Genomic DNA, 26,125 nt, shown 5'->3' with positions numbered 1-26,125 from the left:
AGACCTCAGGCTCAGCACTGAAATTGGCTTTATCAAAAAAGATGTGGGCATGGGGATGGAGGCTCTCCTTGTTCCTCATCTTTTACACAACACAATACTTATACAGTGTCCGAGCCTTGGTGTCTGTGCCTGTGTAACTCTTCCTCTGTAGTTTTTCTTCTCCCAGAACCCGAGTTATTTCACATTAATCAGGGCATTCATTGAACTCCTCTGTTCCACAGATGAGACACCTTGATTTGAAGAGGCCCAAGCTGCAACAGATTCAAAATCCCTCTCCATATTTCACTGCATATGGAGTGTCCTGGGAGTCTTTTCATATACCTTGACATCTGAAATCACATCTAAACCTCTCGACGTTTTGTGGGCTTCTTCCTACATCCCACTGTGATAATGGCTGTAGGAACTAGTGGCTTCTCTGTGTCTTGCAAATGGAGATGCCAACATGCAAATTATGTGAATATATCAAAATAATAAGGCAAATAAGAGTGAAGATGAGACTAGAACCCCAAACCCTGCCTTAGCTAGCAGATCAACAGGTCTCTAAAATATGTGACATACATAGAGGTTGCTAGAAACACATTGCCCGCGTCTCCAATTCCTTTTAAGTTCCAACCAAGGCTGATAAAACACTTGAGGCCCTTGGAATAGGAGCCTGCCTTCAAAATAAAATCCAGTCTCGCTTCCTTGCATGCTAATTAAAAGTGCATGGATGATTCAGGCAGCCCTACAATAGCAAGAGGAGTGCTGCAGGCACAGAGATGGCAGGGTTTAGCCTGTTGTGAGTATACAATATTAAAAATGGGCAGATGTCTCATAAAGATGATTACGCCAGCACTCTTGACCTTTCTGCGAGCACAGGAATAAAAGCGGGAGGAAAAACAATAATCAGTTTTGATTTATCTGGAAAGCGCTCTTCCTTTTTTAGGCATGAAATTACTGTTCTTGTACAGAGGTGAGGGGGTTCACTGTCACCCTTCCACGTCACATCGGCGCACACACACGGGCTGCTTGGGACCGAGCCTGTGAGCGGGTTGTCACACTCAGGCCTTGGCCAGAGACACCTCCCCTGGGATTGCACATGGGAGCATGGGTCACTGCCTCCCTGAGCTATTTTCCAGCTCAGCCCTGTGTTTGGTTTGGTTCGGTTTCTGCTGTTTTGGTTCGTTCTGTTTTGGTTCGCTTTGCTTTGTCAGGCTGGCTGGTGGGTGAGAGCCGGTGGAAAGGGATGCCCTGATGCGGGCTCCCTGCCTCAGCATCACTGCTGAGGGCTGCGCAGAGGCGCCAGCTCAGCCCCGCTGAACCCCCGGGATGGAGCGCTGGCATCAAGCAGGTGGAGGGAGGTCATCCTCCCCCTCTACTCTGCCCTGGTGAGGCCACACCCGGAGTACTGTGTCCAGTTCTGGGCTCCCCGGTTCAAGAAGGACAGGGAACTGCTGGAGAGGGTACAGCACAGGGCTACCAAGACGATTAGGGGACTGGAACATCTCTCTTCTGAAGAAAGGCTGAGGGAATGGGGTCTTTTAGCCTGGAAAAAGATGACTGAGGGGGGACCTTATCAACACTTACAAATACTTAAAGGGTGGGTGTCAGGAGGATGGGGCCAGGCTCTTTTCAGTGGTGCCCCGTGACAGGACAAGAGGTAATGGGCACAAACTTGAGCATCGGAAGTTCCACCTAAACATGAGGAGGAACTTGTTTACTTTGAGGGTGGCAGAGCCCTGGAACAGGCTGCCCAGAGAGGTGGTGGAGTCTCCATCTCTGGAGACATTCAAAACCCGCCTGGATGTGTTCCTGTGCAGCCTGCTCTGGGTGACCCTGCTCTGGCAGGGGGGTTGGACTGGATGATCTCCAGAGGTCCCTTCCAACCCCTACCATTCTGTAATTCTGTGGCTGTCTCCTGGCGGGCTGGGTGGTGGTCTTTTCTAACGTTCCGGCATTCCCATGTGAAAAGCAATTAGCCTACAACCCATATTGTGACGGAAAATAATAAAAAATAAAATCATCAAAATAAACAATGGGATTACTAGATTCCCAAAATCTGAGCTTTATAAAGTACAGCCATGACCACTAAAGATAACCTGCAGGTGTATCCAAGGATTCCGAGTCCTGTTTCCGTATTCGCAGGCAGTACGTGTCGCTTTTACAACATACACAAAACCATTTAATGCTTAATCCAGAAGATTAAAGCAGCTTCATCACGTTTTTTGGGTTTGGTAGCTCAGGGCAATTTTGAGAATGACCTACTCTGAGGTTTGCTAAAAAGAAATCAGAAACTTCTTTGTGATTTTATGGAAACTTCCTTTCCAGTGACACAACCTCTATTTTTGTGCTTGGGCATTGAGGGAAACCCTCTGTAGCTGAGCTAATCTTTCCTGGTATGCACTTTTCTGACTAGAGCCATTTGTGTACAGATACCTGCTAACATTAGAATGGGAGCTGTGTCTTTATGCTGAGCCTTCAAAACAAATTTAGTCAAAGAAAGCAAGTGTGTGAGATTTTTGTGTTGCCGAAATAGCTTGCGGGATGCCTTTGCTCTAAAAGTACTTTATCATGAATTTGTTTTCCGTAAGTTGGATCCAGTCACCCACTGTAGGTTTGAAATGAGTCTGTTTATTCGTTGTATTTATTTAGCTGATGCTGTTGGGAATGGGAGAAGGTGTTGGCCCTCTAAGAGTAAACCTGACCAACATTTGTACTTCATACATTTTGAAGCCAAGAGAAAGAAAGGCATCGTGCTCTTGTGGACTTCTCAGAGACAGAGCATTTTCTTTACTTACTTAATTCTTGTTCTGAGTCCAGTCTCTTTAGCTGAATTTAGACTTCTTTTAGGAAAAATGAAGAGTCTACCTTAAACTAAATTTTTCAGTTAAATACTCCACCAGAGCTGATAGACTATTGTAATGGATAATTACCCTTAATCATAGTAATTACCCTATTTCTAATGTAAATATGCTTAGTATCCACTTGTAGTGGAGTACATTCCTGAGTCATTTACAAACTCTACAAGCATCCATCACTCTATTTTGGGGGGGGGGGGGGGGCGGGGGGGAAGTCCCTGCTAAAAAACACATTCTCTCAGTAGTAACTTTCCATTTATAGTTAGATTTTGAGACATACCAGTTCTCTGGCTTCTAGCTCAATTCATGCATGTCACACTTTCTGTAGCTTTATAGTTTCATAACCCCAATATCATGTGGAATTAAGTCGAATGTCATACCAAAGTCTAAAGTTATCACCCCAGCACTAATACATCTATTTACCAAACCAGCAATCTCCTCAGAAAATATCTAGTTAGTCTGACAAGACGTGTTTTCCTAAACCTGTGCTGTTTAGCATCAATTATTTATTTTCATACTTTATTAATTGAACGAGCTTTTCAGTATTTTGGCAGGATTTCTGTCAGGATGACAGGCTGTGATTGCTTAGCTCACCCTGTGTATTTTCTTTAAAATGTCATCACTTTCCTACCACTTTCCACCCAGTGTGCAGAATGACACTTCAGGGCTTAAGAGAAAAAAGCACACTGTGAAAATCACTTTCTCTATTCAGCTGATTTTGAGACTGGTGAAGAGCAGCCGGGAATGAGCCAAACCAGGAGACAATCATGCTCTGAGCAGCTGAAGCTGCTCACGTGAGACCGGTGATGGGTGCGGAGGGAGCAAACACCATGGCCGGGCTGGCCAGCCCTCAGCTCTCGGTAGCCCTGGGATGTTCTCCATTCCCCAGATACATTGCTGTGAATGACAGCAGTACATGGCTGGTTGTTTCTTTACATGACAAGGGAAAGGGCACCATTTGGTTCCAAAACTATACGTCTTCTGGGGGTTTATAATGGATTTGAGAGAGGTGGCACAAAGAAAGGGGCGACCGTGAGAATTGAAGTGTGTTCCTGCATTTTGTCAAAGGTTTTGTAAGACAATGGAACCACTGGACATTGTCATTGTTATAGGTAGTGTGGGACATCATCTGCTCACTGTTTTTAATAATAATTTCAGTATCTTCTTAGAGGAGGCTTTGGGATCCGTGTCTTTGCTCCTCCAGAGAGTGCCCAAGAAATGCATCACAAAGTGGCACAGCTGGAAGAGGGCGCTGCAGGTGTCCTCACCCCAGGATAATTTCTGATCATTGAGGGCACAACACATGTGGGCTCAGCCCCTCCCAGGTGCAACCGTTTTTCTCTACACTGGGGACGATGAGCTGGGGACTGGGACCCAGGCAGAGGATGGAGAGCATTCCCAGCCCTGGGCTGCCCCAGGGAGCAGAGCCATGAGCTCCAGCCCAAAGGGATGGAGACATCAACACCTCCCTAACATCAAGAGGACTCACCAAAAGGCACCTCCCTGAGAACATGGCGCTTCCCAGGCAGCTTGCTGGCTCTTTGGGAAGTTCTCTCAACTGACTTTCCCAGCTGCACACAGAGGCATCCATGCGGACCAGGCTTGGGCTTCCCATCAGCAAAAGGGGATTAAAAGCAGTTCTGCTCTTCCTCAGAGGATACTTGTGAGAAGAAATGCTTTAAGGATGTAGAAATGCCACAGTAATGAGGGCTACATGAATGCATACTGAGAAAGGCAGAAAAGAGCATGCAGCTAGGAGCTTATTGGAAAAGTGGACATTTCTAAGGAAAACAAGATTACCTAGCACTGCAATAATAAGGGGTAGAAATAGAAAGGAATTTTTAAAGCCATGTAAACCCACCAGCCACTAAGAAACAGGGCTTGATAGCTTCCAGTGTGATTTCTCATGCTTCTTTCTAAGTGCCTGGTCTGGACCACTGGGGAATAGAACTGAGCCAGGTGGATTAGGGGTCTCCTCCACATCAGCAATTCTTATTTTCCTGTCATTAATAACTATATATAGGCTGTCAGGAGTCATATTCGCTATTCAATCCCACACGTATATCTGTTTATTTCCATGTAAAAATGCCATGATAAATTATCAAGGAGCACGTGGTGCACAGGCATGTGTCAGCCTCAGTTGTTGTGCTGAGGAGCAACCCAGTCTCACCATCTCATTTTCCTTTATGACTAGTTTGGTTGATCCTGCCTTTGAGGAAGAACAAGGACTAGGTAAGGGTAGCCGTACTTGCTACTTTTTGTATGATCTCACCTAATTTTACATGGCATCTGCAGATGGATGTGTTTCCTTTGGTTTCACTGCAACCTTTCATGTCTGTCAGGACAATACCAGGAGGGTAGAGTAGGCCCTGAGACTGCCTGCTCACACTGCTTCATGCAAACATTTTGTCATCTCTTAAATACCTTCTGTTCTGTGATCTCAGAAAAAAACAATATTGAAAATTTTCAGAGAATATTGAAAACATTAGCTTTATCGCAACACAATAAATAGCTCCATCACCCACTGAAAACTGACTTCTGCAGCTGACATAGTAATAAAATAGAAATTGAGTTGCTGACATAGCCTTGGAGTGGAGACATTGTCAAAAGATGAGCCAGGAACCACTAGTTCTTCAAGTCACTGAATTTCTCAGCTTTATTTTTCTGTCCTGTAGCAAAACAAACAAACAAACACAACCTCCCCCATACCCTTACAGTCAATACATGTACAATAAATTGAAAGCAATATTTTTCTCGACAGATATGATCATTGTGGTGTGTTGAAGGCTGATGCGTATGAGAAAGATAGGACCTCTTGCGTTGGCTTTATTATTTTGATTGCTTCTTCTAGTTCTTTACCTGGTCTTTTTCTAAGGTGCTCCTGCAGATTTCTCTGAGTGCAAGTTGCCAATTCTTCTATAGATAATGCCACTGGAAAAAAAAATATTTTCTCAGTAATTGTGTACTGCAGGATTTTTTTGATTGTTGGACTCGATGATCTGAAAGGTCCCTTCCAACCTAGACAATTCTATGAGTCACTGATTTTACCTAATGAGTGTTAAACCTAAGAATATGTGTGTGTCCTTTCCTAATCAAACACAGGAGGCACAGGAGATGTCAGCTCACAATAAACGGTGCAGGTGTGATGACATATTTTAACTTGTGCAGCTACTTGTGACGTGTATAACAGGAAGTTCAGAATTTAGGATATATCAGATCAAATAATTAGACGGAAAAAAAAAAGCCTTTTGCTATATTTAATTCTCTCCCCTACTTAACTGAAAATGTAAATTTAGACAGTCCCATTGACCAATTCGTTATTAAACTTCATTTAGGGTGATCCAAATTCTCATGGAGTTTACGTGGTTGCACACATTGCGTTAAGGGTCTCTCTCACCTCTGCAACACACTGGTATCACTCATGGCGTTGTCTGTTGCTCACCATCCTTGGGAATAGGAATATGGCCCTGAAGGAAAAGATTTGAACTAAGCACCACCAGTATTAATCCTGATGCAAAATACTGCTTGTTTTGAGTGGTACATAGACAATTCTAGCCCTAAATCGACTAAGAATGTAATAATAATTGCTTATATTATCACGGGTTAACATTTCTTAATGTTGACATTTCTTAACTATTGGACATACAATTCAAAGATAATGTAATGGAAAAGAAGCTTGTCAACTATAGTCCACTAAAAGCAATTAATAAATGTAATAAAATGCCTGTCCTTTTAAAAGAAATCCCCCTTCCTAGCTCCAAGGTTACAATGACAGCAGCTGCAATACTGATTGGTAGGCCCTGCTGCGGCTCCCTAATAAACCTCCTCTAATGAGGTTTGAAAGCCTACTATTATCAGCGTAACATCACTCTCTAAAACTAAATCTGATGCGGCAGGAGATGGCAAATGCAGAGGGAGGGGAGGTTTCCCACAGGTAGCAGAGCTGAGCCTTTCTCCTTTGCATTGAGCACCAGGTTGCGGTCAACAGTGAGACAGAGAACTTGGTCATCTGGGGACCATGGCAAAGAATATCTAGTACCAAACCAGTTGATTGCTTGGAAAAAAAAAAGGGTTCTAAATGTAAAATGTCCTCTTTGCATGTATCTGTGGCCTTGGCATAGTGCTATTGACGGGGTGACTGAAGCATATCTGATTATACACTGCTCATTTGTGAGAACTCATGTGTTTTTCCACACTCTTTTTACAGCTCCCAAGTCTACTTTTTGTCCCACTGAAGAGACCTGGTGGCCAGGCCTGGTTATTATCATTGCAGTATGCTGCGCCACACTAGTGTTCCTCTTCGTAGTTGTCATCATTTGCTACAAAGCCATAAAAAGGTAAGACTCCAGATGCTTTTACTGTGCTTGGGGCAATGCAACCCCACAAAGGTTGACCCAAGACTTGGCTGGCGCCTTGTTTTGTTGAAAGACATCCGAAAGGCAAAATGCATCCTGTAGTCAATGTGTGTTTTCATTGGAAAGTCACTGTATGTACCGTATCCTGCCTGTGTAAAGGGTGAAGTTTAACGCACAGTCATAGGCATGAGGAGGAGAAAAACTAGAAATGGGACAGGGCTACAATATTCAGATTAACACGAACTCCCCAAAGTCAAATTGCTGCAGGTTGCTGGGGAATGTCGGTAGCGTTGGTTTAGCCAAGTGTAGGGGTAGGAAACTCTCCTATCCAGTTCTGGTAGTACTCAAAATTTACACGGGGGATGTGAGATTTTTGGCCCAGGCCCATCACTACTTGTAGCATTTCAGAGTGATCCAAGCTCTTTTAACCCAAACTCTATGGTAATATGTGTAGTTTTTCATCTGGGGCCTCTACTTCTAATTTATTCTTGCTTCAAAATTATCATCTACAGAATCCATTTCAAAACCTGTCTCTTTTAATTTAAAAGCTTATGTGAAGCCTATGTACGACACGGGGTGTAGTAACTATTTCAGCTCCTCTACCACTGTCTTTGCAATAGATGTGCTTGCATAGGACTCCTGTAGTTAGAAATTATTGACTTCAGTTACATAGAAAAATGAGAGTGGGAATAATTTCTTCACCTAAATAATATTTTATATTTCAAGCGTAAAAGGTTAAAATAACTCGCATGAGATACTGCAGTGACACCTGAATCACAGTTTGGATTAAATGATGTTTATTCAGCTTCGGGATTTTTTTTTTGCGGGGGGGGGCAGGGGGGGGGATGGGTGGGAAGAAAAGGAAATACTTTTCATGAAAAGAGTTATGTGCATGCAAAGCAACTGCAGGATTTTTGATGAGCCTCAGCAGGCATATCACAATGGTGGAGCATTGCACGTGGTTTGTGGGTGTCTGAAAAAATTATGGAGGATTTGAAGGACAGTGTATCCAAGAGCATCAAAAAGGGAGAATTCAAACGAGACAGAAGTCTGTATCTAATTTCTTATTAAATTTACATAAGTATCTCTGCTGTTCTAGTTGAGCTAAAATGAATGCTTATTAGTTTTGAGGATTTGGAAGGCTTTCACTCTAGCTACTGAACTTCTTAAGAATCATCTATGGAGGACTGGAGGACTGAAATTGGAGTCGAATTGGATTGGTAACACAGTGCAAAATTTCTTAGTTGTAGTTCCTAATTGCTAATACAGCTATCGTATTTGTCTGCCTAGTGCCAAATTGTGAATTATTTCTGCCAAGGCTGCAAAATACACCTACAGGAGCAGGAACTCTCCAGGGCAACTTGCGCCTAGCAAAGAATTGCTCTTCAAATCTGCTCTGATGCTGGTAAATGGGAGGTACAGAAAAGAAATTTAAGCAGATAAATTTAGAGCTGCCTTGAAGAGGCTGTGGGAATTCACATAACAAAGTCTTATGCTTCATGACGGTGAAGAATACAGATACGTGATGAAGACATCCATTATTTGTCAACAGTGTGAATATCAACATACAAGTCAGCTGCTTGAACAGGCATTAGTCTCAGAGAAAAGTGAAAATTCCTCTTAGATCTTCTTATTGTTGACATTCACACTGCTGACAAATGCTAAGATGAAAACTGCTTAGATGTGGAATGGACATCTATAAAAAAAAATCTTATTAATTATATTTTTACAGAGTAACTAGAGCATTTCTTTTCATCAATGAGTTCTTCCTAAAACAGATCTGTTAGAAGGATGCCCTAAAGTGCCTGGCAGCATTCCTCAGTAGTTCAGGTTCCCTGATCCACCGTAAAAGATATCTATTGATAAATGCTGGGAAATAAGATAAGACGCTTCACAAGAGAAGCATCTCTGCCTTCAATACAGAGTGTTATCCCATATTGTTGAGCTGAATTTGCTTTAGCTAATGTGAGAAATCCTTCAGTCTAGTTTTTTGCTGGGAGGTAGAATTGGCTAGAGAAAGAGTGAGGGGATTAATCTGGGTGATGCTGAAGCCGAGAGTTCCTTCAGTGTGTTCCCGGCCTCTGGCTCCATAACCATGCCCTGCCCAGTCCTTTCTCAGACCCCTGTCCCACCAGGTCTCCTCTGCAGTCCTCCTCCCAGGCCCTTGTTCCTGTGCATCTCCTGGAACTGGGACCTCTGTCACTGCAGCATCTCTGAGAATTCTGTCTCCCACCTCCAGGGCAGCGCATTGTCTCTTACATACAATGTACCCATCCCCTTTAGACGTGAACACCTCCAGCCACACCTAGATCGGGTTGTAACCTCGATCTGGCACCACCCTCTTCATCCAAGGAAAGGCACACGCTGGTTGCCTTGATGTAGAAATCAGAGCCCAGCCCAAAGAGCCCACCTTTCCCTGCCCTGACCCTTTCGTAGCTCTGGGTGGGGATAGCATTGTGGCCCACCACTGAACAGCATCCTTTCCTTCTTGCACCGTGTCTGCAGGTTTCAGAGTTGTCCCAGTCTCGGTTCCCTGCTGTCATGTAGCTGGTCACTGCAGGGCAGGAGCAGGAGGGTGGCAAAGGACTGTTTTATAGTCTGGGGGACTGTTTATAGTGCCCATCACAAGCTGACCCTCAAAGCCCTCTCCTGCTCAATGTCCTCTCTCTGAAAGCATTTGCCTACATCTCAGGAGCGTCACTGAGGTTCATCACCTACTGTCTGATGAGTAGTATAAACGGGAAAGCAGCAAGAATTATTAACCAAACATACCCTCTGTAAAACCTTGCATGAGACTGTCACCCTCCAGCATTTCTAGACAGGACTTTTTTTTTACTGCTTTCTGGGGGAGCAGGGGAAGGAGATCCATGTCTTCACATTCGGAAACCCTCATTTTTGATGAGACCCTGGGGTGTGACAAAAACTGGAAGTGCCAGTAAGCATGAAAACTGTCTTGGCAGCAGCAGATGGCTCATATCTTCTTTTTTGGTACAACAGGAACACCGTGTAAAAATTCTCACCAGCCCATCAGCTAAAAAAGATAAATAAAAATAACCATTAAATAAATAAAAAAAAAAAATATGAAGAGCATACTGAACATGATTTCAGATCAGATGACAGTACTAGTTTTACCCATGGATAGATCTAGATCTATATCTAATCTATCTATTTCCCATGTATCCTACCTATAGTAGATCCTATGTATCTCCCATAGTAGACATATATGGTATATATCTCCCAGTGACAAATTCCTAAGTATTACAGGAGAGTATTGCAAAAGCCTAACTGGAATAACTTGATTTTCTGCTTGTTAGTCTTCCAAATGAAATGGGGTTTACAGCCTGACCGTCAACGCTATCTATATCCTATTTACCCTAAAGCGTACGGCTCAGCTTAATTAGCAGTATAAGCACTGAAGAGATGCCGAAGAGCGAAATAACAGCAGCCATCTGGTTGTTGGGTGTAGCAAGAGTTAAATGTTTTAGTAAGAAAGTGCAGGCGGAGATCTGCCCGCACAGAGTTTGGATCTGTTGTATTAATCCCTCACTCTCATAAGAATCAAATTTGATGTAGAAAGAAAAAGAAAAATCCTATTTGTGCTTAAGTTAAAATCTCATTTACTGGTTTCAAAGGGCCAGACCCAATCAAACTCCCTCTTGTCTGCTTTTCTGTAGAAAGCAGAGGGGGAGTGACTATCCTCAATGTATCGTCACTCGGCTGTATTTTTATTCAATCAGTATAAAAACCGTTTCTCCTGGGGTGGTTTGTTTTCCTTTGTAAAAGCTAAAACTTTAGCATATCACCAATTTTAGGCACTAAGTCTACAACCTAGTGGATTTGTGAATCTTTGTATAAAATGACTACCAGAACCAAGCCAGCATGTTGCTTATCTCCATCCCTGCATGTCCCCTGGAAATACGAAGGTTCTGCCAGTATGAGATGGTTCTATGAAATATTGAGATCCATTCCAGTGGGTGGATTTGATGTCTCTGGTCCACGAGGGAACTAATACCAGCACGTGTCAATTCTCTTTAAAACTCAGAGCACAGCCAGATAGGTTAAACTCTTGGAAAGATACATGCGGTGCAATTCTTTGAAGGCTCTTAAAGCAGCCTCTAAATATCCTCTGTGCGCTGCTGGTGTCTGCGGTGTTGGGCACACCAGTACAGATGTGTGCTACTGCACAGATCCAGCACCAGAGGACACCGCACGTGATACCCTGTTGTGCTGCAGCGTGGTCACACACATGGCGATAGCACCTTCCGTTTGGCAGCGGGGGAAGAGCTATTTTGTCCGGTCTTGGCGACAGAGGGATATTTCCTCTTTTAAGAAAAAAAGTGAATTTTCTCTTAAGAAACTTTTCCATGGCACAATAGAAAAATTTTAAGGATTGGCACTTGGGGCAGGCAGCAGTCACAGCCTGTGACATTTGCAGATTTCTCGGACAGACGTAATCCCTCGCTGGCCAGGGCTCGGACCCATTGGAAGCAGCGTGAAATTTCTGCTCATTTCATGGGTAAGGAAAGTGATCTCACAACCGGTGATTCCTGTAACACATAGCAAGAGCAGACAAACACCTGCTTCAACACCCGCGATACCTCCATGTATTTCGCTAGCATTTCTTTGTAAAAACCTGCCGTTCTTTCTCTTTCCCTGGAAGACTGTCATAAAAGCAAGAAGTCCAAGGACAATTCATAAACTAGCAGAGGCTGGAGGAAGCTGGGTCATTTCAGTATTACATGGTTGGTGGACTGGACTTGGACACGTGCGCCATGAATGCTGTCGGCTCTAACAAATCTTCGTCTGGTGTAAACGGGTGCGGATTCAAAAGCAATCAGCGCAGCTCAATTCATTTTAATCAGCTCTGGAGGTGGCTGCTGCTTAAGTGTGTTTTTTTTAACATCTCCAAGCACCTGAATAATAGTAAGACAGTAAGACTGGAGGGAAGTGAGGAGTAAATGCAGCAAAGAGGATTAACGGGAGTTGTTTGGTAAATAAGCAACTGAAACGGGGGAAAGAGGGACCTGCAGGATGTAATCTGTTTCTGAAGCTCTCTGGTGTGGCAGTGTTTGTGAGAGGAGTAAGATATTTACATAAAAGGGGAAAAATAAATCCCTGGCACCCTGTATAAAATTAAGATACTGGAGCCATCTCTCAAACCTCGAAGAGGAAAGCAAAGCTGAGCATCCTGGTCTCCATGCCAGCTGATGCGCCAGCTATACAACCTGGCAGGAGGTGTTCCACATGGTTCCCCAACATGTGAAAACCCTGTACTTAGTATCTCCAGAACATCCATATAGTCTGAAATGAACAGCCTGTTGGGATGTGACTCCTGGGCTCTGCAGGATTTTAGGTAGGATGCATACCTCTGCTCTCAGACCTACCACAGGGTTTGCTGCCAAAAAGCCCTCTTGCTAAGTCAGCAGAGAAAGCAGGCTGGTGATAGCAAAGTTTTGCATGATATACCTTTTACTCACTACTCTAACTTTGTCGAGCCACAACAGTTTTGTGTGTGTTCTGTAGCTTGAGATAAATGTGCTATAAATGCCTACATATGCACTTCCTTAAATAGGCGCTGAGTTCACCTTCAAATAATAATTAAATGGAAGAAAACATTGTACTGAAATAAAATGACAGGTCATATTTAAACTGCCTTAAAATTCATTGCTCAGGTTATTTTCTAGGGTACTCAGCATATGATTTATGGGCCCTGTATACTGCAAGGTGTCAGTAGTGGGAGCAAGGTTCTGGAAGTTGGTTTTGTTTAACAAAATGAGGCAGGTGCTTGAGAGGGGAAAACACCGAGGCTTGTTTAAAGAGGGTAAAAAGTGGGATTTGGGTCTGTAGAGAGCTGCTATGTATGGAAGAACATGTCCCATAGTGCAGGGGTGTATGTCCTGCTCAGCAGGCCATGGCCCCGCACCTCTCCCCCAGCACCACTCGCTCCCCCAAAGGGCAAGGACTGTGTAGTCCTCCATGTGGCCATCTCCTATGAGAAGCACCGAGGCTGAGCACAATCTAGTCCAAAGTCATTATTAATTGCAACAAAACAATGCTTTTCAATGCGGGGAGAGAAGACAGAAGAGCATCCTAAACTTACTTAATCACTTTGAAGTGGATATTCACGGCAGGGCTGATGACAGACAGGTCAAGGTGAATTGAGATTGTTAATCTCTTCTGTTCTCTCTGACACATTAGAAGGGTTCATACTGAAGTGGTGCCTTAATTCTCAGCAGGTGTCTGGGAAACGGTAATTGCTCAGAAGATAAAGATAGTCGGTGGAAAAGCTGAGTTAATATTACTGTTTGAGTGAGGGACACTCAAAGGGAAGAAGAAGAAGGTCTGTGAGGGCAGATCAGTGTCTTTGATGCAACTCGTTGACATCAAACCAATTCAGCTCTGCAAAAGAGGTCAGCGCCTAAGAAGTGCCACTCAAAAGGGAATACGGTCTTCATCAGGAAGACCTGGGAATGTCACTAAGGGCAGCTGAAAAAAAGACAAACTTCAACATTTTGGAAAAGCAAGGAAAAAAGACAGTCACACTGTAGCCTGATTGTCTTTTGCACTGGATGAACGATCAGCATCTACCACTGAGAGCCACTGTCCAGGTCTTCTGTCACCTCTAACCGAAGCCCAACATCCCCGTGTGTAGCTTAGCCTCTATGCCTAATCATCTGCCAGTGTTGAGTTTACTCCCATCCTTGGAATGAGGTTGCAGGTGATCTACTAATGACAATTTAAATACCCTGAACGACTAATCTTTCTGCAGGAAATCCCATTTTTTAACCATCAAAAAATGAGTTCATAGAATGACAGAATGGTTGAGGTTGGAAGGGACAGCTTGAGATCATCTAGTCTAACCTTCTGCTCTGACAAAGTCAGCTAGAGCAGGTTGTCTAGGTCTGTGTCCAACTGGGTTTTGAATGTCTCCATAGATGGAGAGTCCACAACCTCTCTGAGTTCTTGTTGGTTTTCTTGTATTCTTTCAAAGCTAGTGCTATTTATTAAACTAAATGTAGCCCAGCTTGATGAAAACTGAATGCTATACAAGGAAAAGCAGTTGTTCTTCCAAAGAGTATTGAAGTCTGGGTCTTGGTTGTGCAACACTTTCCAGGGTAGCATGTATGAGACAAGTTGCTGAACAGCTTTACAACTTGATCCGAGCTCAGTGAAGATGCCAGAGCTCTGCCGTATTAATTCTGCTGATTCAGTGGCATCACTGGGGATTTTGGATGGGGGACTAATAGTTGGCACTGCCCAACGTTTGTTGGGTGCATCAAGATGAAGAAGGGTTGGCTTCATTTTTTGGAGTAGAATAGCAAAAGTATTGCTGCTACTTGTTAGCAGGTTCATTTGACAAGTCAAGCGCTGATGAGTAAAGGGGATAAAATAGCCTTTCATGCAGAGAGATGGCTGAGCCAAACCACATGGGCAGTGCTGTGCAGGAAAGTTTGTTTTGCTGTTGCCTGTGCAGTACGTGTTGGTCGGATAAGCAGGAGGATCTGCTCTTCAGGGCTGTCAGTCTGGGATTTTTATAAGCACTACATGTTTCCATAACTATTACAGGGCAGGATTTCTCTGTGTCTTTTAAGTTAGACCAAAGTCACATTCTGCTAGGGAGAAAGTTTGCTGTCATAAATGGATAAAATGCCCCACTGTTTCTCATAAGTGGGAACACTGGAAGCCTTCAGGAGGCTTGAGGCTTTAGTCTTTAGCGTAAAACAAGCGATCCAGTGTTTCACAGAATACTCTCCTATGGATCATTTTTCACTTGTTCAATCCTAATTTGTGATGTATTGAGAAAGATGCCAACAGAAATCTCTAGAGCATTGTGGCCTATCCTGTGATCAATTAGCTTTTCACTGTGACCAGAAACAAACTTGCTGTTTTTCTGTTTTCTACTGCAGACGAGGGTACCACATGGAATGGGCAGAAGTCGTGCAATAGATTCAAGTGTTGTACAGTTACTGCCCCGGTGCAACTCTGTAAATGGCCACGGGTGGAATTCACAGGCTGGTGCCAGAATATAACACTCATGCTGGTCTAACTGTATTGGTTGAACTATTCCTGATTTACCCCAGCACGCTTAGAAGGTACAAGTGGATACCAAAGTTTTGAAATGTATAGGAGAGTTGCCAGGTTTACCATGAGCTTTTTATTACATTCTTTCCTGAAGCCGTAACTTCTGAAGAAATCTGAATAAATATGAGATCAAGGTTCTCTTCACCTGATAGTCTAAAAATTGACTTTATACTCAAGACTCTTACATATTCAAAATGCTGTAAGGCAAAGCAATACATTTTTCTTAGAAATTCATATAATTTTTAAGCCAATCATAGTTTTTTACAAGCTGACATGAGGGCACTTGTGGCTGGCCCTGCCGGTGAAAAGCCACAACTGTGGCTGAGATATACCCAGCACAGTGTGCAGGGACATTTGAAGGAAGTTTTTGGCTTTGTTATCTGGGACATCTGAGCTTAGGCCTGTGTTTGTTACAGCCTGCAAGAACCCAGCACAGCACCCTGGGGTGCCTGGGACAATCTTTTTTTTTTTTTATTCAAAGGAAATTGTACCCATGGTAGTGGGGTGGGAGCGTAGATCCATTACTCCAGCTCTGTATCACCCAGAAATTCCCTCTGCGCAATGAGAATCCCATAGGAACTTGCTGGGTGCCTTTATAGCCCCCTTTTCCTTTCCACGAAGGATTTGCAGTGCAGCCTGAGTAAAAGCAGTAACGCCTGATTTCTCCAGTGGCTGAACAACTGCAGCTCCCGGTGGGTTCAGCGGACAGGGTGGATTTGCAGGAGCTCTAAAAATCCCAAAAGTTAGAATGAGAAAGCCAGAAAAGTATGGGAATGCCCCAGCCGTTCCCACGTGTGCCCCACACTGCCCCAGGCAGGCTCTGCCCGGACTCAGTCTGCTCTAGACCTGACCGTGGAGCAGCCAAGCACCAGTCGGTCCCCTACCCATCACGTGTATCCAACAACCATCAGGACACTCGGGACTATTCAGCCCTGCGTGTATACCCCATTTTTCCCCCAGTCTCTGCCTTCCCTTGTTTTCTGCAGAGCTTTGTTTCCTGCATCACCCCCATTTTGCCCCAGGTTTGACTGTGCAGAAGGTACCTCCTTCCTACCTGACCTTTCGGCACGCTTCTGGCCGGCAGCCTTGGCTTGGTGCCACCCTTGGATCCTCTAATTTGTGGCTTCTGCTGGCTTTGGTTTTGATGCCTGGCTCTAAGCCGGACTTCCATGCGCAGAGACCCTGGGGAAAGGTAGAGCTCCGGGAACGGCAGGAGCCGCGCTTGGACACACATCTTCCTGTGCAGGGAATCTCAGCCAGAGGTAACGAGGCATCCAACCACGGCAGGTGGATTTCCCACTGTCATTTATGTGCATTAGTTTCACACCCTCGTCTAATTAGTCACAACCTGGTGTGCAAACAAGACCTCAGCGTTTCCGTGCCCTGGCTGGGAGCAGCTGTTGGTAAAGGAAGGCTCAGGGGTGCTTGTCCACACCAGCTAGTTTCAGGGCTCTGAAGGGAGGTCACATCACACCCCCCGCCTTGCTGGGCTGTTTGCTGCCATGCAGCCACGCTGCCGGGGGGAAAATGGTGCAGACAGGGTCCCCCTTTGCAGAGCTGCGACGCTCCTCAGGCACACGTCAGTCTCTTGCAGCCACCCTCAAGCCCCTCACAGCCGTGCTGCCACCACTCGTGTGGCTGCACGCTCTGATTTCTCCGTCCTTCCTTCTCTGCACCCTCCAGTACTTACTGCTAAATATTTATCGTGCTCCGGGGTTGCTAAGCAGCGCGCAGCTCCCCGCTCGGGAGAGCCGTGCCGGGAAGGCGAGACGCGCAATAGGTCAGCGTGGGCAGAGCAGCGGGTGGGAGAAGATGGCATCTGCCGGGGTGGTCCTGCTCCACCGCACGCTTACCTCGCTCCGACTCCGCTGTCCCCTCCGCCGGCTGGCACATGGCCACCCCCTCCAGTATGGCTGGGCTGGAGAACGATGCTCCTGGTTTGTCCAGCTTGCAGAGTTGTTGGCTAAATCACAGAATCATAAAATAGTTTGGGTTGGAAGGGACCTTTAAAGGTCTCCTAGTCCAACCCCCCCGGCCATGAGCAGGGACATCTTCAACTAGATCAGGTTGCTCAGAGCCCCGTCCAACCTGACCTGGAATGTTTCCAGGGATGGGGCATCTCCCACCTCTCTGGGCAACCTGGGCCAGTGTCTCACCACCCTCAGTGTAAAAAAATTCTTCCTTATATCTAGTCTAAATCCTCCCTCTTTTAGTTTAAAGCCATTACCCCTTGTCCTATCACAAAAGGCCCTGCTGAAAAGTCTGTCCCCATCTTTCCTGTAGGCCCCCTTTAGGTACTGGGGTTTGCATTTATCCTGCAACGAGAAGGGTCTGCCTCTGCAGGCTCTTTTTTGTGAGTGGAGAAATTCAGAAGCAGCTGCTTAGAAATCAGTGGTCTTACTCTAGCTGGTGTCAGCGACAGATTTCCTCAAATGCAAAGTGATCTAGATAGATAGTTGCAAAGGTCTGTTCATTTTACAAGTTATAGGGTTTGGGGTTTTTTTCCTCAGCTCCTTGCATTTATTTGTGTTGCAGACACTCTTCTATTAAATAAGTTTTTATAATGGAAAATCTGCAGAGAATTTTGGTTCATCTGCACAGAAATTAACCATTACTATTTAAATAATTTTGTGAAATTCTATCTAAATGATTCTGTGACATAGCAGTAGCTTTGTTCCTCTGCATGGATCAAGTCCATCATTCAGGTTTGTGCCTATGTTTGCAAGGGATCAAATAGCAAGGCAGTTATCTACATTCAGCAAAAAATCTGGGCACAAAGTAGCACAGAAGATCAACTTTGTTTTCGAGGTGGAAAAGTTCAGTGCCTAAAATGGCGATATCTACGGTCGCTTGGCTGCTGAGAGACATACTGTCCTTTAGAGATGGCGAGAGAGCAGTGAAGAGCAGCCCTCGCTCATCTCCTCTCTCTGCCCCTTGTTATTCCAGCCCCATGTTTTTCCTGTGCTGATGGTCACCCTGACCTGGAGCACAGGCCACCAACAGCCAGCCAGTGGCAGGGGATTCCTGCACCTTTCCCTCTTCCATTTCCCCCTCCAATAAAGGTGCGTTTTTGTAAGGACATATGTATGTAGTGACAATCCCAGGCTGTTTCTGCATTGCCTGGCAGACTGTGATGCACCATGAGCCGAGCTCCGTGCACGTTCCTTAGCTGTTTACACGGCTCTGGGGCAGGACAGGCCTTTGAGGAGCAGGAGTGTGCCCAGCTCGTCCCCAAAGGACTCTGCCAACACGTAGCACACTGCCAGGCACGTCCATGGCCGTGGCCATCCTCCAGACATGGTTTTGTTTTGTTTGAAGCAGGTACCTTCATTCCATACGTTTAATATCTTCTCCTTTTTTCATTTTGTGGCTTTTTGCCAGGCTGGAAGGCTGGCAACATGAGCTCATTTTTTTACATTAGGCCCATTCATTTTCTTTTCTTTTTGTCATCAAAACATACCGATGATGCATTCCGCACTGAGAACACCCGATGGATAACGTCAGCTGTAATATCCCTCCAGTCAATAAAACCTTTTAAAGATCATTATAGGGAATGCAAAGAATGGGTTGTAATGTGAGGGGTCACTGAAAGTACTTTTATCAATTATGTTGGTTAATAGTCCTGTATCTTAATAGTGGAGCTGCTTCTCTTCCTTAAGATTGGTTTTGCGTAGAAGCATAATTCTGAAGTTAGCTTAATTGAAGACCTAATAGGAAAAGTGATTGCATCACCTGAGTCTCCTAGGGACAGATCTTCCGTGGTAACATCAGAACAAATCCTCCTCAAGTCCACCGAAGCCTGTGGAATTACTCTGACTTTGCACTGCTGAAAATAAATGAAGGCTAAACTTGCACTTCTTAAATTACATGTGGGGCTCAGCAATCTATTTCAATTACTTGCAATCTGAACAGGCCGAGTCCTCCCTTCAGGTATACCCAGAGCGACTTCAGCAGGCTGGGATAGATGCACTTCTGCAGAAAGAGATCAGCCCACCACATTTTGCACGCGAGCACACCAGCTCAGGGAACCTCGAAGTGCTGATGAACGGCTGCAGAGTGGCTCCGTATGGATTTATTATTTTTTTTCCCCCTGAGAGAAGCACTCAGCAAAGGGTAGATCTTCAATCTGTGCACAGCAAGTGGGATTTGATTGTCACAGGGGAGCGTGAAACACCCGAAAACAGAAATCGCCCACAAGCCTCCAGGGCCTTAAATATACTCCAGAAACTGGTCATTTAAAAATGGCTGTGAGGGAGAGCCAAATTAGCCATGAATTGCAGGCTTGAAAAGAGCTCATGCGAACAGCCAGAAGAGAAGAAACTCGCCTTAGGAGACGGTATCTCGGGGCCAGATCAAAGCCTATTGATGCAACATGACTTGCAGTGCTGTGAAAGAGACTTTCACGTTTTGCATAATGGTCCTAGCACATGCACTTGTACATATCTTCTCCCCTTCTCCACGTATGAGAGACAGGAAAGGTCTGAAGACATTAAAAATTGCTTGCTTACTTTCTCCAGAAAAATCTTATTTATCAGCTGACCACTAGTTTGGCTAAGACTGAAGTACTCAAAGGTCTCTAGGGAAAGAATGGCCTTTTCTGATTCACAGAAGATAAAAGGAGCAAAGGGGCAATGCAGCTTGAAAAAGGAGACCTCCATCAGATGTCCAAAGTGGAAAGTAACCCAATATACACGGTCCTTCCAAACAGTGCAGGTAATATCATCCAGGTTACCTATAAAACTTTCTAGTTTGGAAGAGTAAGTAAAAAAGGTCACTTATTGGGATGGTAAGTAAGAAACACCGGGGCAAGACAGTTTGTGTCTTTTAGATGCTGGACTATCTAACTTACCAGACTGGAGATGGAAATACAGGGAACACACGTAAAAGCCTTGGGAGACTGGGAGTATTGAACACCAGTCCTTGACAAACCGTGAGCAGTAGTGAGTGCGTTGCTGAGAGTTTTCCAAACGGAGCTGGTTTTCATTATTGCTGTGAAACATTTGCTTTGTACGTGGGAGGTAGTTGAGCCAGTAACCTCTTCCTACAAGCATTGAATAGTATGCTCCTTGTTTTCTGGACAGAGAGATGGTCCACATATGGCTGTTAACTAATGTAATAGAGAAAAACTAAGGTCTTGGAGAATTTTCATCATTAGGGTTTCTTTTTTGATTTCTGGCTTCACATTGTCAACTCATAAATAGCCAGATATTGAATTTTTATGGTTGCTCTGAGACAGTCAAATGGAGAAGTCAGAATGTGACTCTCTTTCCATGACTCTGGAAACTATGTCCAGAGACGTGTCCCTCTCTAACATGAGCGCCATGTGTCTGGGCCACAGCGCCAGGCTGGGCAGACCACGTTAGTCATTAGGCAAGGCTCGTGGTGGGCAGCTGCACACAAGTTTGATGGCTATGTCCCAGAAAGCAACAGTTGTCAGTGCACTGAGGCCCTCCAGCAAGGGCCCTGTTCACAGACCAGTCTTAGAAAGCGAGTTTGCTTCTCCCACCAGTTGCTATCACGGGAACTGATTCACCTCTGATGGCTGATGGACAGCATGAATCAAACAGCTGTCTGATGAACGCCCACAGCACTGAGTTGTAAACAGCCTCCATTCACGTTCTTTATGTTCTTACAAACATTTAGGTTACTGGGAGAGATGGTCCAATAATTGAACAGCACTGCAAAATTTATTCTTCCTTTCCTCTCCTGTATCTGCTAAATAAGGATGTTTTTGAAGCATGACTGTAGCCCACCCATCATCTTGTCTGGGCTTCCAGCAGCGAAGTCTAGCCAAGAGCTCTAAACAGCTGCCATAGATACCGCAAGCATCCTAGCTCAGGGGACGAAGCTGAGTGAAAATATACCTACCAGGTATTTACCCTGTTTCTTGGGCAACTTTTGTAAGCCAGGAAGATGCTGCTGCAGTTGGGTTTCTACTGGTATATCAGTAGATGGGATATTTCAGCTGTGCGCTGGGGGCGCCTCAGGATAGGCCAATCCTATGAAGCGAATGGGTGTGTCGTATGAGACCCAATTTTATTGAAAATCATTAATTTTTATGTGTTGATAGCTAATGAAATATTCATCAGTATGGAGAAGAGCTTTGAAGTCGCTGCACGTATAAGCAATACATCTCCAGCTCTCTGATTTGCCTCTTCCCTTCTGCTGCTTTGCCTTGGGGACCGGCAGGCACACACGCGACCCGGCACATGCCACTGCCAACACAGGAGGGGCGGACAAGCCCTGGTGATGCTTGCCGGTAGAACATCTTTCCCCTTTGGTGGTGGTAGCCACCACTGCTCAGGAAGGAGTTGGAGTTGCACTGTGGTCTTCTGAGCGTTGGGCATCGGCTCCAACAACACACAGCAGGGAGGGCAAAGTGGCCTTTCCTCCTCTAACTGCATTTTAAAAGAAGAATGACACTCTGTTCCCATTTTGTAAGAAACAGGATAGGTGTTTCCCTTGGAGGATAATCCAGGGCAGCAAATCCCGAGCGGAGGCAGGTGTCTCCTGGCAGTGCGGAGTCATGTGTGGGGACCCCAGAAGGAGATGAATTTAAGATCCCTTCATTTCTCTGCTGCCAGCCCAAAGTCACCCTCTCCTAGCTTAGCTGGGTTTCCCTGGGGCCCAACCTTCCCGGATGCTGGCCATGGTGCACTGGCACTCAACAGAGACATTGCTATGGAGGTAGGCAGCAGGAAACAGGTTTGGAAAGCTCAGGCTTGTCTTATGAAATCAGGTTTTATTCTTAACTCTCATCTCTTCCAAGCACAAAGCACCTTGAAGAGTATGAACATGTGGATTGCATTGTGTCTTTTAAATTCTGTTGTAGTTTACTCTTCTGGAGAAGACTTTTATTCCCATTTCTAGGTGATCTATTCTCCTCAAAGCTTCAATCAGCCTATAAGTAACAAGGCATAATAAAGTTCTGATTAAATTAACAGCCTGCTCAGCTTTTGCTTGATTTTGTCTGAAAAGTCATATATAGAGATTTTCTTGTGTACAAGTGAGACACAAGGTGAAACGCTCCCCTAGTACTCTGCCGCACAACTGCCTTGCAGACAGTAGGACTGTGCCAAATTTATACCAGTAGCCAAAGCTGTCAGGGAGGGTTTTCACAGAATCACAGAATCGCAGACTGGCAGGGGTTGGAAGGGACCTTCAGAGATCATCTAGTCCAACTCCCTGCCAAAGCAGGGTCACCTAGAGCAGGTTGGACAGGAGCCCCAGGTGGGTTTGGAATATCTCCAGAGATGGAGACTCCACACCCTCTCTGGGCAGCCTGTCCCAGTGCTCTGGCACCCTGAAAGTGAAGAAGCTTTTCCTCATGTTCAGGTGGAATTTCCCATGTTGCAGTCTGTGCCTGTTGCCCCTTGTCCTGTCACCGGGCACCACTGAGAAGAGTCTGATCCCACCCTCTTGACACCCAGCCTTTAGATATCTGTAAGCATTGATGAGGTCCCCTTTCACTCTTCTCTTCTCAAGGCTATTTTGTCAAATATGTCGAGTTTTGTGCTCAGACATGATCAAGGGCCAAAAACTACACCTCCTCTAAGAAATTTTCTAAAGACAATTTACAAATTATGTTTGAATGTGCATCCTTTTGTTGACCTTTACAGAGGACTCTGCAGAGAAGCGGTACAAGCCAATATGACAAGACAATGTGAATTTCTTTGATAAATAAGATTTATAAAGTGATTAGAACCTCATCTGAAATTGAAGCTTGATGCGTGAAATACACTGTTAAATGGCTGTTTGATGCTTTCTTGATTTTAGGACTCATACAAACTAATGCATGCATGGTGGAGAGGTCATTACGGATTCTGGAGCATCCTTTCAGGCGTGTACTAAGCTGTGCAGAGTTGCATGTACCTTTCACTCGCAGATGTTTGGCGCGAGGAGTGCACCAATTTTTTTGCTAAACATCAAAGCACGATGTGTAGCAAATCATACTGTAAAGCAATGCAAACCACTTGTTAGCAAACAGCCTGTTTCGCCTGCCACCAAGTGAGTATGTCAGGTACGAATAGTTCCCTACTCGTTCCCTCACTAATCTGAAACATCCCTTTTACCAATGAAGAGCAATCCTGGAATGGAAATGCATAAATACAGGGCCACAGCACTTCGATGAAAGGGGGCTTGGAGTATTACATGTAGGAAGATCATACATAACCTGGTTTATCAGGCAGAAAATAGGATAAAAGGGTTTCCCTTGGTGTGTAAGAGGAAAACTTGCGTGCTTGGATCTCAACAGTCAATGAAATTTGAGGTTAAAAAAAAATAAAATAGCTAGTGACACACAGAGCTAGTGCCACAAAAAGAGCTGCTGCCCTAATGCAAAAGGGCAGTTTAAAAATCGCAACAGGCCAAAATGACTTTGTGTATCTAAATACATAGGTCAGCCTTAATCACTGTGACAAGTGCACGCAAGTCTGCCAAGCCAGCGATTCAAATGGTGGAACTGAGGCAAGTTTAACCCTAAATCCGTGTCTGACGGGCTTGTGGAAACAAATCGATTAGTCTCCAAGCCCGAACTTTTGTGTCTGCCAATAAATAAATTAATAAATGCCTCAAATAGCCATTTCATTGAGAGCCAAGAAAGTAGTTGCCCCGCTTTGCTAGCGCTAACCATGAGCGGCTGATAAGGCGGAAGCAGAACCCTGATAAAATCTCCATTCTGCTATTTGCAGGCTCTGAAAAAAGGCACTTTCGATGTGTGCTAGTGCCAGCGGTGTAATATCACCAGCAGCCTCTCCCCCGGTGTCTCCAGAGAGGTCTCACCACCCGAGGAGAGTCTCCGACCCTCCCATGTCTGTGCTGGGAGAGCAGCCTGCGGAGGGGAAAGAGCAAACGGCTACTCTCAGGAAGAGAAATTGAAGGGGAAAAAGGAGGAGGAAAGGAAAAAGAAGAATGTAGATTAAAATGAGAGGAAGACATATTTTAAACATGAAGAAAGAAGAGGAAGGCTAGACAGGGAAAGAAAATGGAACTGGAGAGGTGCAGAAACACATAGGATACCGAAAAAAGGAAAAAGGGGTAAACAGGAAACAGATAGCAATCAGAAGTGGCCAAAATGTCTTAATTTTTTGGACCATTCATAGAGCTGATTGTCAGGGTTGGAACAGGGTTTGGGGGGACAGGAAAAAAAAAGAAAGGAATTTTTGAAAGCAGCAGAGAAGTTTGAAGACAGCCACATCGTTTTTTCCCGCACAGGAAAAAAATCAGAGAGGTATTGCCATCCGATTCTCCGTCCCTCCTGACAGGGATGTGGCAGGGTGGATGGGTGCTTTACAATGTCATGAAAGACAGAGCCGCAGGAGCTTGTGTCAGATACAAACAGGCACAGCATGTTAATGGCTGAAAAAGGGTTCAACAAAGCTCTTAGTCTCCCCTTCCCTTCCGTTTCCATTCTCTAACAGCTGGAATCGCAGCCCATATTAACAAGACTTAACTCTTACCAGCTGAAGAGCGGTGTAACATATTACAATCATCAGCAGTATTTTCTTTGAGATTACAAGCAAAACGCATTTATCTTCCTGTAATCATTCTCCACAAATCTTTCACTAATACTTTGCTGAAAATAAATGTCATTAACTATTTTTTTTTTAATTGTTGTTTGTTTTGTTAAACACCGTCAAGAACAATAGCACAGACCGATTGTTGCATTACTTTCGTTTATCTGGTCCTCTTTTTGCCCTTAGAAGCACCTTAAACTCAAGGCACTAATTACTGAAATATCCGCCTGGGAAGCACAAAGCTTTTTGCTCCTTTTGTGTGTACAGATTTAGCTTTAAATAAAGGAAAGGTTCCACCACTTTTGAGGAGAGGAGTTGTGGGGGAAACACTTCCATGATGTAATGTGGTCCATTACAGGACTTATGTTCAGGTCTCCCTTTTCAGAGTCATTTTAAAATCCCAAATAAGATGATTTTGCTCCGTGATATGCAGATGTTTGTTAGATTTCTGCACTTGCTGGGCATTTCCTGAGTTGCCTTACAATTAGCATTGGTGTCCCTGGCCTGTGTTACCAAACGGTGACCAAACAAAACAAAAAGGAGGTGCCTCAGTGGTTGGTACTGGGGGACTGGTAGGTCACAGTGTTTCAGTCACCAACTCAGACACCTAGAACATAACATGAACATCTGCGTTAGTAAACTGGCCTTGCTTCACAGACAATGCAGAGAAACACGAATGCCTTGGACACAAAGCATCTGACTTATTTTGGGTATCCACTTTAAGCTGTTCTGAACTGTCTTTTTAAAGTGCTTTTGTCTCTCCATTGAGCGTGAAGGTAGGCTGGGGTGATCACCACAGATGTACAAATCTACACTGGTCAGACGAGTCCTCTCCTAGTGACCAAACACGGTGTTTTTATGACGTCTATGTGAGTGAGTTGGGCCCTCAAGTGGGCACGACTGGTCATCATCCCAGTTTGAATGATGTTGCACTTTGAGGAGAAAGGCCCAGGACTGCCCCAGGGCAGAGCCTGACCCAGCGCTCAAGCCTCTGTTCCAGGGGTGAAGGTGGTGGTGGAGGACTCTCCTTCCAGCAGCCTCTGGCTCAGGCAACACGCACACCTGTATCTATACACAGGCTAGCACGGGGAGACCAACAGCCCATCAACAGGGCTTAGGACCAGACCCCTCATCTTCCAGGTGGATCGTAAGGACTGACAAAATTTTAACTGCTGGTTTGACCCGTGTTCAAAAAGGGAAAATAGAGAGGAAAAGTTCAGTGTTATGATGCACCTTACATGTCTTTGCTTTCAATCTGTATTAACAAAGATGATGTTTACCTTTGTCCTTTCTTCTCCCCCCACCCTGCCTATACATCACCGAACCTGGGATCACC

General features: G+C 44.8%; 1 protein-coding gene across 3 annotated transcripts in view; it reads left to right on the top strand.

Moving 5' to 3' along the window:
- Nucleotides 1-26,125, top strand: part of PRIMA1 (proline rich membrane anchor 1) — a 54,764-nt gene that overhangs the window by 24,200 nt on the left and 4,439 nt on the right. The window contains exons 3-4 of one of the 3 annotated variants that reach the window (XR_008466327.1): nt 7,045-7,174; nt 23,051-23,281. Coding sequence is in view for 2 of the 3 variants with exons in the window: in XM_054200784.1 (XP_054056759.1) it covers nt 7,045-7,174; nt 23,051-23,066 (146 nt within the window). In the remaining variant the exon portion in view is untranslated. Of the gene's footprint in view, nt 1-7,044; nt 7,175-23,050; nt 26,123-26,125 lie in introns of those variants that run through there. The other 2 variants (XM_054200784.1, XM_054200783.1) reach the window with 2 other exon arrangements.

Source organism: Rissa tridactyla, chromosome 4 (genome assembly GCF_028500815.1).
Source record: "Rissa tridactyla isolate bRisTri1 chromosome 4, bRisTri1.patW.cur.20221130, whole genome shotgun sequence".
In the NCBI taxonomy this organism is placed as follows: Eukaryota; Metazoa; Chordata; class Aves; order Charadriiformes; family Laridae; genus Rissa; species Rissa tridactyla.
This window is presented reverse-complemented; position numbering and strand designations above follow the sequence as displayed.